At 39.6% G+C, this 12,106-nt stretch overlaps 1 protein-coding gene across 7 annotated transcripts in view; it reads right to left on the bottom strand.

The window, feature by feature from the left end:
- Chd9 (chromodomain helicase DNA binding protein 9) overlaps positions 1–12,106 on the bottom strand; it is a 217,271-nt gene that overhangs the window by 17,101 nt on the left and 188,064 nt on the right. For 5 of the 7 annotated variants that reach the window (XM_028788235.1, XM_028788238.1, XM_028788234.1 and 2 more), the window contains 7 exons: positions 11,544–11,586; positions 9,872–10,091; positions 7,160–7,362; positions 3,586–4,488; positions 2,733–2,893; positions 1,507–1,779; positions 706–874 (listed from right to left, as the gene is read on the bottom strand). In XM_028788235.1, coding sequence (XP_028644068.1) covers positions 706–874; positions 1,507–1,779; positions 2,733–2,893; positions 3,586–4,488; positions 7,160–7,362; positions 9,872–10,091; positions 11,544–11,586 — 1,972 coding nt within the window. The remainder of the gene's footprint in view (positions 1–705; positions 875–1,506; positions 1,780–2,732; positions 2,894–3,585; positions 4,489–7,159; positions 7,363–9,871; positions 10,092–11,543; positions 11,587–12,106) is intronic. The other 2 variants (XM_028788239.1, XM_028788237.1) reach the window with 2 other exon arrangements.

The raw sequence follows: 12,106 nt of genomic DNA, 5'->3' as shown, positions 1-12,106 counted from the left end.
TGAAACTTAGACCTGCCTGGCATAATAACAAGGGCTATCTGAAGTGGAAGAGGTCTGTGGCAACTGAAGAGGCTAGTCAGAAACGACCCCTGTGTCATGTCTGCTTGGACCACCTCAAAGTGTGCCTGGACCCTCTCAAGCTTTAGGCTTCCACCAACAACTACTATCATGTGACTTAAACTACTGTTTGAAGCACAAAATACACCATTTCACCAAAATGCTACTCTAACTTTTATCTGTTAAAAGCTATTCGATAAGATGGTATCTCCATTCAAATACTTGAACTTCTGAAACCAAACTGCTGTAATTCAAAATGTCATACTAAAGTCCAACAGGCTAGTAGTGCAGTTCAGAGGGAAAGTGACTGGCTAAGCAGACATGAAGTCTTGAGTGTGATCTCGAGAACACACACACACACACACACACACAGAGAGAGAGAGAGAGAGAGAGAGAGAGAGAGAGAGAGGTAAACACACACACACAGACTGACAGACAGACTTATAGACATATACAAACACACACACACCATATATACACATCCTAGGAAATAATAATATTTAATATTATGCTGACTACCTTGTGGGTGTTAAAGAGGTCCCCAACACTAAAGAGAAAATAAATTTTTTATTTCAAATATGTATAAAAAAGAATTTGGAAATGGCAAGGAATATCTTGTTAATGCCAAGTTACTATTTGCACATTTACCTGATGCTGGCATAGATTTGGGGAAGTTAACAAGGCTAGTCTCTGAAGTGCTCTGGAGCTCCCGAAGCCGAGTGAGGTACTGCTGTTGGCCCAGGGCACCATCTTCACCATCAAATGGTCTTTTCTGGGCAAGCCCCTGCTTCTGAAAAGTCAACTTCAAACCACCTTCCTATTAAAAAAAATTCAGAACCATTATCAAGACAGAAAATGTTACCAAAAACCTTACTATAGGATATTAAGAAAAATATTTTACTTAGAGTGAAGGCAAAGTCTCTGACACTCCTGAGGTTCTCCTGTTCACAAATCAATAGGAAAATCATCATTCCTATGACTACAAACCAAAGTTTTTCATGTGAGAAGTACATAACTGTAACATTTTCAGGGGCAGACAGACATCTCTAGGTACATTATTTATGACATATTTAGAGTATTTTAGATAGCAAATATTTAAAATTCAAAGATCATATTAAGATAAGCATTCCTAATATTGGGGCACATTAAATGTTTGAGAGAGAAAGTGCATTGATATACCACATAAATATTAAAAAGGCCAGACAGAAATAGTCACACTGTTCAGGAAACACCTTGTCCAGAACTATCCTCAGGAGAGAAGCCTACTTAGTGATGAGCCCATTAATAGGATGCTCAACTTGAACAACCTAGATACAGGAGGAAGCAATCAATACCCTGAGACCAGTATGTGAAGGAAGGAAGGAAGAGTGAGAGCAGGCAGCCATTGCAGAAAAGCATGCTGCACACCGCAATCGCAACCAGGCCCTAGGGCAATAAAAATGCACATACGTCTTTGATTTTCACTGTAAACTCCTTTTCTCGTACATGCTTCTTCACCTTTGACATCTGTGTTGACTGTTCATGTTCTTCTTTGGCAGCAACAGCTGGGGGCGTGGGGATGCTGGGCTCGCTGTGTTCTGTAGCTGCTCCAGGACTATCTAGCAGTTTTGTGGTATAGAAAGACGCCACCGAGTTAGCATCATAATGTCTTCTAGCTGAAGGCCACTTCCCTTTCAGAACTGTTTGACAAATACTGTCCAAGCGGTTGATCATTACCCGGTCCTAGAAAAGCAGGTTACATCAAGGTATTCTTTTAGTAATTAGGCCAGACCTTTGGAGATCAAATAATCTAAGAGCTTAGATGATTTAAGCCAGGTATAATAGTGCACGTAGTATGCGTATATATTCTCATACGTACTATAATTCTGTACATTATTTAAGTGCAAATTCCCCTCGGTGAAGTTCAAAAGCATTATGTAACGAAGATATATTTATTATTTTAATATTTTATGGCTGTCCTTCAAGTCACTAAATAGCCCAAGGATCCTCCCAATTGCTTGAATTATAGAAATGTAATACAAATGTGAACCACACAAGCCAGTTAAAGCTGAGACTCTGTGCATGTTAGCACAGTACTCTCTTAGTGGAACTGCATCTACAGATGCAGGGTAAAAAGTAGTACTTAGAAATATAGAAAGAGAACAGGCCCCTCCATTTCTCACTTCTCAGTCTCATTCCCAGAGGCACTCCGTATTAGTCGAGTCACACATGGGAATTATAGTAATCCAGTTGTAGCTGCTTGTACCACTGAGTGTACCTATTTAGAATGAACTTTTAGGTAGGTTACATCTACAAAAGGCATTCACTGTCCTTCATTCTAAACATTCTAAAGTTACACTGAGAAGCATACACATGTAAGTATAACTCATTTAACGGGCAGTAATAATTTATACTTTTGATGCAAATATCAAAATGTCACCATAACTTTATAGTGACCTATCCACCATTAGGCCAGATGCAGTGGTGCACACCTTTTATCCCAGAGCTTCAGAGGTGGGGGCAAAGATGGAGGCAGAGAGACAGAGAGGCAGAGGCAGGCAGATGTCTGTATGAGGCCAGTTGGACTGCCAGAGTAAGTACAGTAAGACCTGGTCTAAAACAAAACAAAACAAAACAAAACACAACACAAAAGAATGTCTACCATCAAAGGTACTCAGCTTATAAACTTCTTTTACCTTTGGCCAATATGAGGCTGCCAGCATATATCCACCTTGTAACAGATAAGCAGACTCTGGCGTTCCATTGTTTGCCTGAAAACTGTCCTGGGTTTCGTCCTGGGTTGTGCTCAGTGATGCGACACTTTCCTCATCATAGGCTTTCATGTGAGGCGTACCTTCTAATGACAACAGTTACAGTTACCCTTTAAAACCCACATGAAACAATTTATGTATCCTTTTACAATCCTATGTAATTTCTAAATTCCCCACAATTCTCCAAATAAGATAGTTCTTAGACCTGGGCATGCTAGTTGTCATAGCCCTGGAAGTTACACTAGACAGCTATGACAAGGGACTCTAGCTCCAAGGGAAGATGAGGCTCTTAGGCTAGAGTGGTCCCTGAACAAGCTCGATGCTAACTCATTTCCTTGTACCTGAACTGTTATTGCAAAGACACTACAGGAAAGGATGCTCCTCTGTGGAGAGGCATAGTTCTTACTGTACATCCTTCTATGGACTGTAGGCAGCAAGTATGGCGAACAATAGTCTTGTTTGTCTATTTAATCTAAGGTTCCTGGTGGTTGCTATAAACATTCTTTATTTGTTCATAGTTTGTTCTGGGGAAAGCAGTGACTTAAGGCAATCATAAAAAATGCAAGCTGCTATGTAAAACTTCAAACTCCCCTGTTCGACTTATCTACAGAATAGGGATTATGTAAGTAACTCCAGTCTCCTCAATCATGCTTTCTAAGAAAATTTATAAGCATAGAATTTAAGCTTACAACTTTAAGCATGCTTCAGTTATTTAAATCAAGCGCTATACATTTTCATTTGAAAAGCTGTCATAAAGATAACAAATGTGTGCATGTACCTCGCTTTTGGACCTCTTCTTCACTGTCACTTTCTTCGGATGATGATGAAGAAGATGATGAGGAAGAGGAGGAAGAGGAGGAGGAAGAGGAGGATGCCGAAGAACAAGATGAGGATGAAGAAGAACTAGAGCCTGATCGAGAGTGTGAACAAGAGGAGGAGGAAGAGGAGGAGGAGGATCTGGAAGAACACGATGAGCGCTCAGAATCAGAGTCAGAATCAGAACTGGATTCTGATCCTCTTTTGTGGACTCTCTGTTTCTTAGAAGCTGGGTTTGGAGTTAAGGGTTCTGTTCTGGCTGCAACCATTCGTCTGTCTGTTTCACTTTTCCCACCAGATTTCTGGTCTCCAGTAGCCTGTGATAAAACACCGTTCTTTGGACTTACAGGCTCAGATTTAACTCGTGTCCTTGTTTCCATAGAAGACATAGATTCTCCTTCAGAGGACTGGGGCTCTTCTGTAAGGCTTTCAGTCTTAACTTTCATATCCTCTAGAAGAGTACCTTTAGCACCTAGCAGTCTAGGCAAAGAGGTAAGAGGAGAAGCAGAAAGTGCTACTTGGTATTGCTGTAAAAGTGGGGTAGAAGTCCTTGTATGAGCCGCCTTACTCTGGTTGTAGTTCCTCTGAGCTGCCATAAACGAGAGTTCAGGATCCCGCAGAATGTGATAGTCGGTCCGGCTTACTCCATGTTTGGCAGCACCAATGAGCAAATCCCTGTCATGAGAGCCACACTCCCACCAGATAGGTAAGTCTGGATTTGGATGGCAAAGCTTCAAGCGTTCAAACAACTGTGGGTGGCGAAGGGCCTGCTCCCGTACTTTTCTTAGAAGTTCAATTCGATATAAAGTCCTAGAAGCGCGTTCTTCTGTGATTGGTTGAATAAAAATATTTGGATCGACGAATTCTATATCGAAACAAGGACCAAAATATTAATCTCAAAAATGCTTTATAGGAGATTTAACACAAGATAACTTTAAAAGCTCTATAGAGTTTCATAATTTCTAGAACTGTAAATGTAAAAATTGTTGTTAAAATTACTAAAATCATGAAACATAAAAGATCTGTATTTTAAAATGACTAACATGATCATTTCAGAAGTATATTGCCACAAATAAGAATTTATTTTTAAGAACTTCTCTAAGTTTACTTATAAAGACATCTAGAATGGTTCAGTGATACCCGACAAACTAAATCTGGCATATTTCCTAGTACATAAGGTAACTTAGGTTACAAAGACATTTTGTTTGTTTTGTTTTTTTGAGCCAGAGTTTCTTGTCTATATCCCTGGCTGTCCTGGACTTCACTGTGTAAAGAAGGCTGGCCTTGAACTTAGAGATCCGCCTGGCTCTGCCAAGCCATATGTGCCACCATGCCTGGCAGCAGCAGGATTTTTAACGATTGAGGAAAACATGGTTTATTATGCAAACATCACACAAGTTACTAGGGAAAGAAAGGAGTTTGCTTCAGCATTAGATCATGGTACATATGTTTTGATGTGGTCCTACCTTTTGGATATGACTATGACTCTTGGAAATCACTTAAAAAGATAATATGTTATTACACTAATGCAAGAACCAACTGTAGAACTCATAATAAAAACATGTATAAAGTCTGAGCAAAAATAAAGTATTGGGCTCATAGTCTATAGGTTACAACCTTTAAATGACTCCAAATGAGGAAGACTTCTTCCTTACTATGGAATTTCACAGAGAATCTATTGCACACAAGATTGAGTAAATAGAAGGCACTAAAAACAACAGATTAATGTTTTGATTATTTTTTATTCTATGCATCTAGATTTTTGGCCTGCATACAAATGTGTGGAACCATGTATGTGCTTGCTGCAAAAAGGGGCCAGAAGAGGGTGGTAGATTTCCTGAAGCTGAAGTCACTGACAATTGTTGGCTGCTATGTGGATCCTGGGAATCAAACCTGAGTCCTCCAAAGGAACAGCCAGTGCTCTCAACCACTGAGTCATCTTCCCAGCCCACAAATACATTTTTGAAAGTTTGAGCAGAAATAAGATTTGTGAGATTCCAAGTTATTTATTAATTATGTGGGAAAACATAAAGTAGAAAAATACATCATAAACTGCCTTGGTTTAGTAATCCAGATGAGTACTACCCTGACAGCACAAACTTTACAACATTAGTAACACAGAATACAAAAACTGCACCGAAGTGGGCATGAGGACACACAGCTTTAATCCCAGCACTGGGGCAGCAGGTGCACCTCAGTGAGATGGAGGCTGGCATGGTGTGCCAATCAAGACTTGTTTCAAAAATAGAAAAAAGAAAATGACACATCATCTGATCTTATGAAAACTCAAAATGAAACACAAGGAAATATTGCAAATGACTTATGATATTTAGGTCTTTTCCGATGAGGAACAGTGAGAATACTCAGTACCACATGGGGTCCTAGACCACAAATGTACATCACAGAAGCCAAGTGTGGCAGAGATGCCTCTCATCCAGACCCTGAGAAAAGACGCCAGAGGACTGTGACCCAAGGCAAATTGAAATTCCAGTGGGGCCAGGCCAGCCAGGCTACATGGCAAAACCCTGTCCCAGAACAAGCATCAACCTCCTCCCCTCAGAAATGTACAAGGGTAAAAAACAAAACAAAACAAAACAAAACAAAACAAACAAAAAAACTCGGTAAAATTCAAAGAGTTGAATCTAAGGATTCAGCTGGCATAATAATTGGGAGGCTGAACTATATCTGTACTGAATTCATGCAATTTGTTTTCCTTGCCATTATTTCCTAGCAACACAGAATAATAACTATTTATTTAGTGCCTACATTATACATATAAATAAAGCAGATTGAAACTACCCTGAATTTCCTGACACTGGATAATCAAGAGATCTGCTACATGATTTGGCAAACTGGCAGTAAATCTGTTAGGAGATACATACAAGCCCAGATCTACCCTTGCTTTAGTGTCTAACCAGTTTTGCTTCCTGTTTTTATCTGAAACCCATCAGGTACAGTTTGCACTGCTCTGATACTCTTAGGTGTGTGGCCAGCACTGGAGCACAGCATACTTACCAGGGGCTACATCCTTAAAGAAAGCTCAATTGTCCGAAGCTCCTTAGCTAGGGGGGCTGTTTGCCCATGCCCCCTCCATGTTGGGGTGTTGCCTTGAGTTGGTACAGGTCTTAGACACGCTGTTACAACTGAGAGGGACTAGAAAGACTGTAAGAACTAGTGGCAGTGGATGGTTACAAGGGAGTAGTGTTTTCTTGAAATAGCACAGTTTGTTTTCCTTTTGGGTTTGTTAGAGACAGGGCCTCTCTGCATAGCCCTGACTGGCCTGAAACTTACTATGTAGACCAAGCTGGCCTGCAACTCAAAGATCCACCTCTCTCTGCCCACCTAATGCTAGAAAATTAAACAAGTTGTTTTCTTCAAGTTTGGTGGGCATCTTTACTCTCTTTATCTCACTGCAGTAATAGATCCAAGGAACAGGAGTCTAACAACATAATTTATTTACAGTTCTAAAAACTTAGGATTTCTTAAATTTAATATTTTTGTTTCTTTGATTTATACAGGCGAAACCTTATACATACCTTCTTTGGAAGGAAGACGACACACTCTCCGACACATGGACATGAACGCACACAGATACTTCTCCAAGCTGTCATCAGTTTTCTTGTGTAGCCTAGCCAGTGCTCTGAATTTTGTCCAATCAAACTGGCCTCTGTCTGGGTCAAAAACTACTCCAAATGTAGACACAACTCTATAAAAGTCAGCTTCTTCTCTCCTTGTCCATCTGTATTTAATCAGATTGAGATAAAAATACATGGACACATTATTAAATTATTTATTAATGGTGAAAATAATGACTATAATACCAATTTAAAATGGTTATAGTACTTAATGCCTTACAGGATTAAAGCCAGATGTAGCCTTGAAAATCATTTTAAAATTCTAGTTGACTCATCCATCCATAACTTAATTGATATATACTGTCTGTTCCTTCAAACATTGCCAACTGGCTTCTGTATAGTTACTAAATGAGAAAAAATAGGCATGGAATACAAAATTATATGACCCTGTCCTTAAGTAAAGTGATAAAATGTTCTTAGACACACTTGCAATATGAAATATTATCTATTATTGCATGTGGTGTGGAGAGAATTTTCGGAGGGCAGAGAAGACAGACTTGAGTGATCAAGAAAATCTTCAATGTGCCAGCCTGGTGACCCAGTAGATAAAGCAGTGTGTGCCACCACGTCTGCTCCAGGGTACAGACAGTGCGAAACAAAAAGAGACTCTTGCAAGCTGTTCTCTGATGCCTGTACACACACACACACACACACACACACACACACACACACACACAAATAAAGTAATGTAAAAAACAACAACAACCCACAAACACATCCTGGGTGAGCAGTGGCATGGTGGGAAGTAAGACTGGACAAGGTTACACCGTGGGTGGAGGGAGAGGCTCAGAATAAGTAAAACAGGAAGTGTTCTGCACCTCAAGGCCTGACAAGTATTCCAGGTTGACACAGATACAGCTTCCATTGAGAACGGGAGGTAGGTGGGTGGGTGGGTGGGTGGTGGGGGTGGTGGGGTGGTGGGAAGAGCTGGGATCGAACTACAAAGCTCTAAGGCCTGCCTAAAGCAACCTCTTTTCAGGGGACTGCTTCTGACACAGAGATAGGGTAAGTTTTCATCACAATCACAAAATTTCATACTACAGTATCCATCTGCACACTACTGCCCTTGCTTAACTCATTGAATTTTTGTGTTATAGAAAAAAATGGAAAAGGCTTTTAAAAAATGTTAATGACTCATTTTGTCATAGTCACAAACCAATGAGTATAGTATTCAATTCTCAGAACTCATGTGAGAAGTTTAGTGTAAGGGCTGGAGAGATGACTCAGGAGCTAGAGCACTGGCTGCTCTTGCAGAGGACCTGGGTTCAGTTCCCAGCACCCACATGGCAGTTCACAATCATCTGTAATTTCAGGTCCAGGGAATCTGATGCTGCCTTCTGACATCTGTGGGCACCAGACACACTCATGGTGCACAGACATAAGGGCAGGCAAAGCACTCAAGCACATAAAAGGGGGAGGAAATACTGTAGCTATGATGTAAAATATGACCTGAGACACTAATTGAATCAGGACTGTAGGCCTGGGTGCAAAGAATACACTGGGAGATGAAGGCCTATTAAAAGGTTATTCAGAACAGAAATAAATGTTAAAAATGATAGTGATTATCATCACAAAAATTGCAACTGAGATCAAGATACAGAAAACATATGCCATCTCAATATCTTGAGTACTATTGTGGTAATGGCTTAGTTAAATAAATGCATAGCATATAATGAGCAGTTTATAGGATACATTTGTGCAATTATAAAAAGCAACGTAAAAAATCCCTTAGGTGCTATACACCAGAGTGAAAAAGAAATCAACCTAGTATCTACTGACAAGGGAACAGCTCTGTAAGTTTTAGAATTTCCATGCAATAGACAGTTGTGCAGCTATCAATACCTCAGTGTGTAAATTGCTCCCCCTTCTGACCTCTGGAGGCATCAGGCACATATGCATACACACACGTAGAGAAAACACACATACAGAGAAACATAAAGGAATAAATCTTGGAAAGATATTTTAAGGAAAGAAATTGAACTTTGTGGTTGAGAAACTTCCCTGTCTTGTTTTGTTTTATGACAAGGTCTCTCTACACAGTCCTGACTCTCCTGTAACTCTCTTTGTAGAACAGGCTGGTCCCACACTCACAGCAGTCTGTCTGCCTCAGTCTCCAGAGTGCCTGGCTCTCCTGCCTTAATGTCTCTCACTTCCCCTTCAACAACAGTAATTCCAACAATTCACCCTTTTATAAAGGAGAAGTGGATTTGCTTTCCACTTATTTTTAAATTTTATAAATGTTTTAATGTAAAATAAGATAGACAAGGCTCTATTTATAATTTATTCTATATAATTCTGTATAAATTCTATATAATTTAAGTTTTGGATCTATCAATAATTTAAAATTGCATAAAGAAATGTTATCTATGCCTTTATTTTTTAAATATTTCAGTTAGTAGAAATGACAACACTGATGAAATATGAATTGTAAACATAAGGCAATAATCCTTGATTATTTTCTCATAATTCTGCTTCTGTAAGTGAATGAGTTTATGCATATACTTACGTGAGCCTTTTGTTTTGGTCAATCAGGATGAAAATCCAACAACTTCATAATCTTCCAAATGAACACACAGCCGCAGATACCATATATTAAAACTGTTATGGTCTTACCTCTGCTGTCTTTCGATTTTGGCTGCCATTTTAGGGTTCAGGGCGGCTTCTTCATAAAGAGGCTGCATGACATTGGCAGGCACTAAGAAGGTTGGCTGTATTTGCTGGATGTGTCTGTTTTTATTAGTTCTCTGATATGCAGTGATGAGGCGTCTCAGCCGTGTGGTCAGAGCTGACGGGGTAGGCCAATACACTTTATCCCCTTCCATCAACTGACCCTCTGTATTTAAGGAAACTTGTATTAGTAACAATGATAAAATCTAAGGAGATACTGTATGACTCACAAAAGACAAAACTATATTTATTATTTTCCTTCTGTCTGATTATAGGAAGTAAACCAACCAAATTGTTCTTCATAAAAGTAAAAGTTACTGGGAATGGTAACATACACCTTTAATCCCAGCACTCAGGACACAGAGACAGTCAGATCTCTGAGTTTAAGGCCAGCTTGGTGTATATAGAGAGTTCTAAGACAGCCAGGGCTACATAGTGAGTGAGACTCTACCTCAAAAGAAAAAAAGTTAATAGCTTTAAAAAGCATTACAGCATAAGACTTACTCAAAGCAAGAGGAATCAGGATGTTACCTATTTGAAGGGAATGTTTCTTGTACCGAAAATACAACTCTAGGAATTCCAGGTCTAATATATCATGCTGCCCTGCAACTATTCAATGACGTAAATAAATTAAAAGCCAAACAGAAATCAATGGGATACTTCATATTGTAAACCCAGGGAACATAAAATTATTTATTGAATTTATATTAATTTGTAATCAAAGCAGTTTTGAAGCCATTAGGTAGAAAATTGTGTATTTAAATATATATTTTAAACTCCACTGTGGAGACCGGGGCTGTAGCTCAGTTGGACAAGGGCTTGCCTAGCAAGCATGAAGCCCTAGGTGGTTATCCCCAGCAGTGAGTGAAACTGGAAGAGATGAGAAAGGCTGCAACCCTGGCACTTGGGAGATCAGATACTCAGTGCCACCTGTAGCTATGCAATAAGTTTAAATTCAGCCTGGGCAATAGGAGAGCCTGTCTAAAAATATAAACAATTAAAAAAAAAATCCCAGCAAAACACAACAAAAACAAAGTAACAGTAATAGCAGAACTTGCTTGGTAGCTTTGTAAAGAGTGTGTAAGAAGGCTGTTCCCTGATGTACATATGGAAGTAATAAGAAATTAAGTGCATCATTACTGCATTAATATTTAATGATTTAACCAAGCCATAGTCAAAGTGTCTAGTCTATAAATTCAGAGTCAAGGCTTTGCAAAGCCTAACACTACTGTTAAATTCCCAGTACACAGCTTATTTTATTTATTTATTTATTTATTTATTTAATTTATTTATTTATTATTTTTTTATTTTATTTATTTATTTTTTATTTTTTTATTTTATTTATTTATTTTTTCGAGACAAGGTTTCTCTCTGTAGCCCGGGTTGTCGTGGAACTCACTCTGTAGACCAGGCTGGCCTCGAACTCAGAAATCTGCCTGCCTCTGCCTCTGCCTCTGCCTCCCAAGTGCTGGCATTAAAGGCGTGTGCCACCACTGCCCGGCCAGTACACAGTTTCTATGACAAGCACAGCAGTGTTTCATAGCACTCATGCAGATTAGAAATGCAACACTGTGACTTGTTGATCTTCCAGTCATGAGGATGAAGAAGTGCAGCCTACCTCCATCTGCTATGACCAGATCTCCAGGTGAGGAAACGTCATCCTTTAAAGAGACAGACACTTGTCACAAAGTAACTGAATTAAAATTAAAAAAAAAAAAAGAATAAAACTTCTTTATAAGAGACCTATCTTTCAACACCTTTAAAAAACTCTGACCTGTGAATTAACCTAGGAACTTACTGAACTAAGAATCTGTACTCAGCACAAACAAAGCACAACTTCCTGGCTGAGTCCTCACAATTACCACGTCTCCCTATTCCTCTGATAGCTGAACTCAGTCACTGGTTTCTTCTATAGAAGGAATGATGGTTCCCCTCCTCAGACGCTCTTTAGCCCTGAGCTGCCTTATGCTTTACTGTTGAGCTGCTCTTCACGTCCTGCATATCGCCTCAAAGATAAACACGTATTCCTATTTGCCAAATGGTACATCTCTTCCTTAGCTTGAACTGTGTGTGTAGATTCAGCTTTGCCCTGACAAAGAGCAGTTTAACTGGGGTCCCCGCGCCACTGTCTTGCATTTACTGCTGGGGACGCATGGTAGCCACTGTGGCAGGGGAGCCTCG

Source organism: Grammomys surdaster, unplaced genomic scaffold (genome assembly GCF_004785775.1).
Source record: "Grammomys surdaster isolate TR1022 unplaced genomic scaffold, NIH_TR_1.0 125739, whole genome shotgun sequence".
NCBI classification, from domain to species: Eukaryota; Metazoa; Chordata; class Mammalia; order Rodentia; family Muridae; genus Grammomys; species Grammomys surdaster.
The sequence above is the reverse complement of the archived record's forward strand: the minus strand, read 5'-3'. Positions and strand labels throughout refer to the sequence as shown.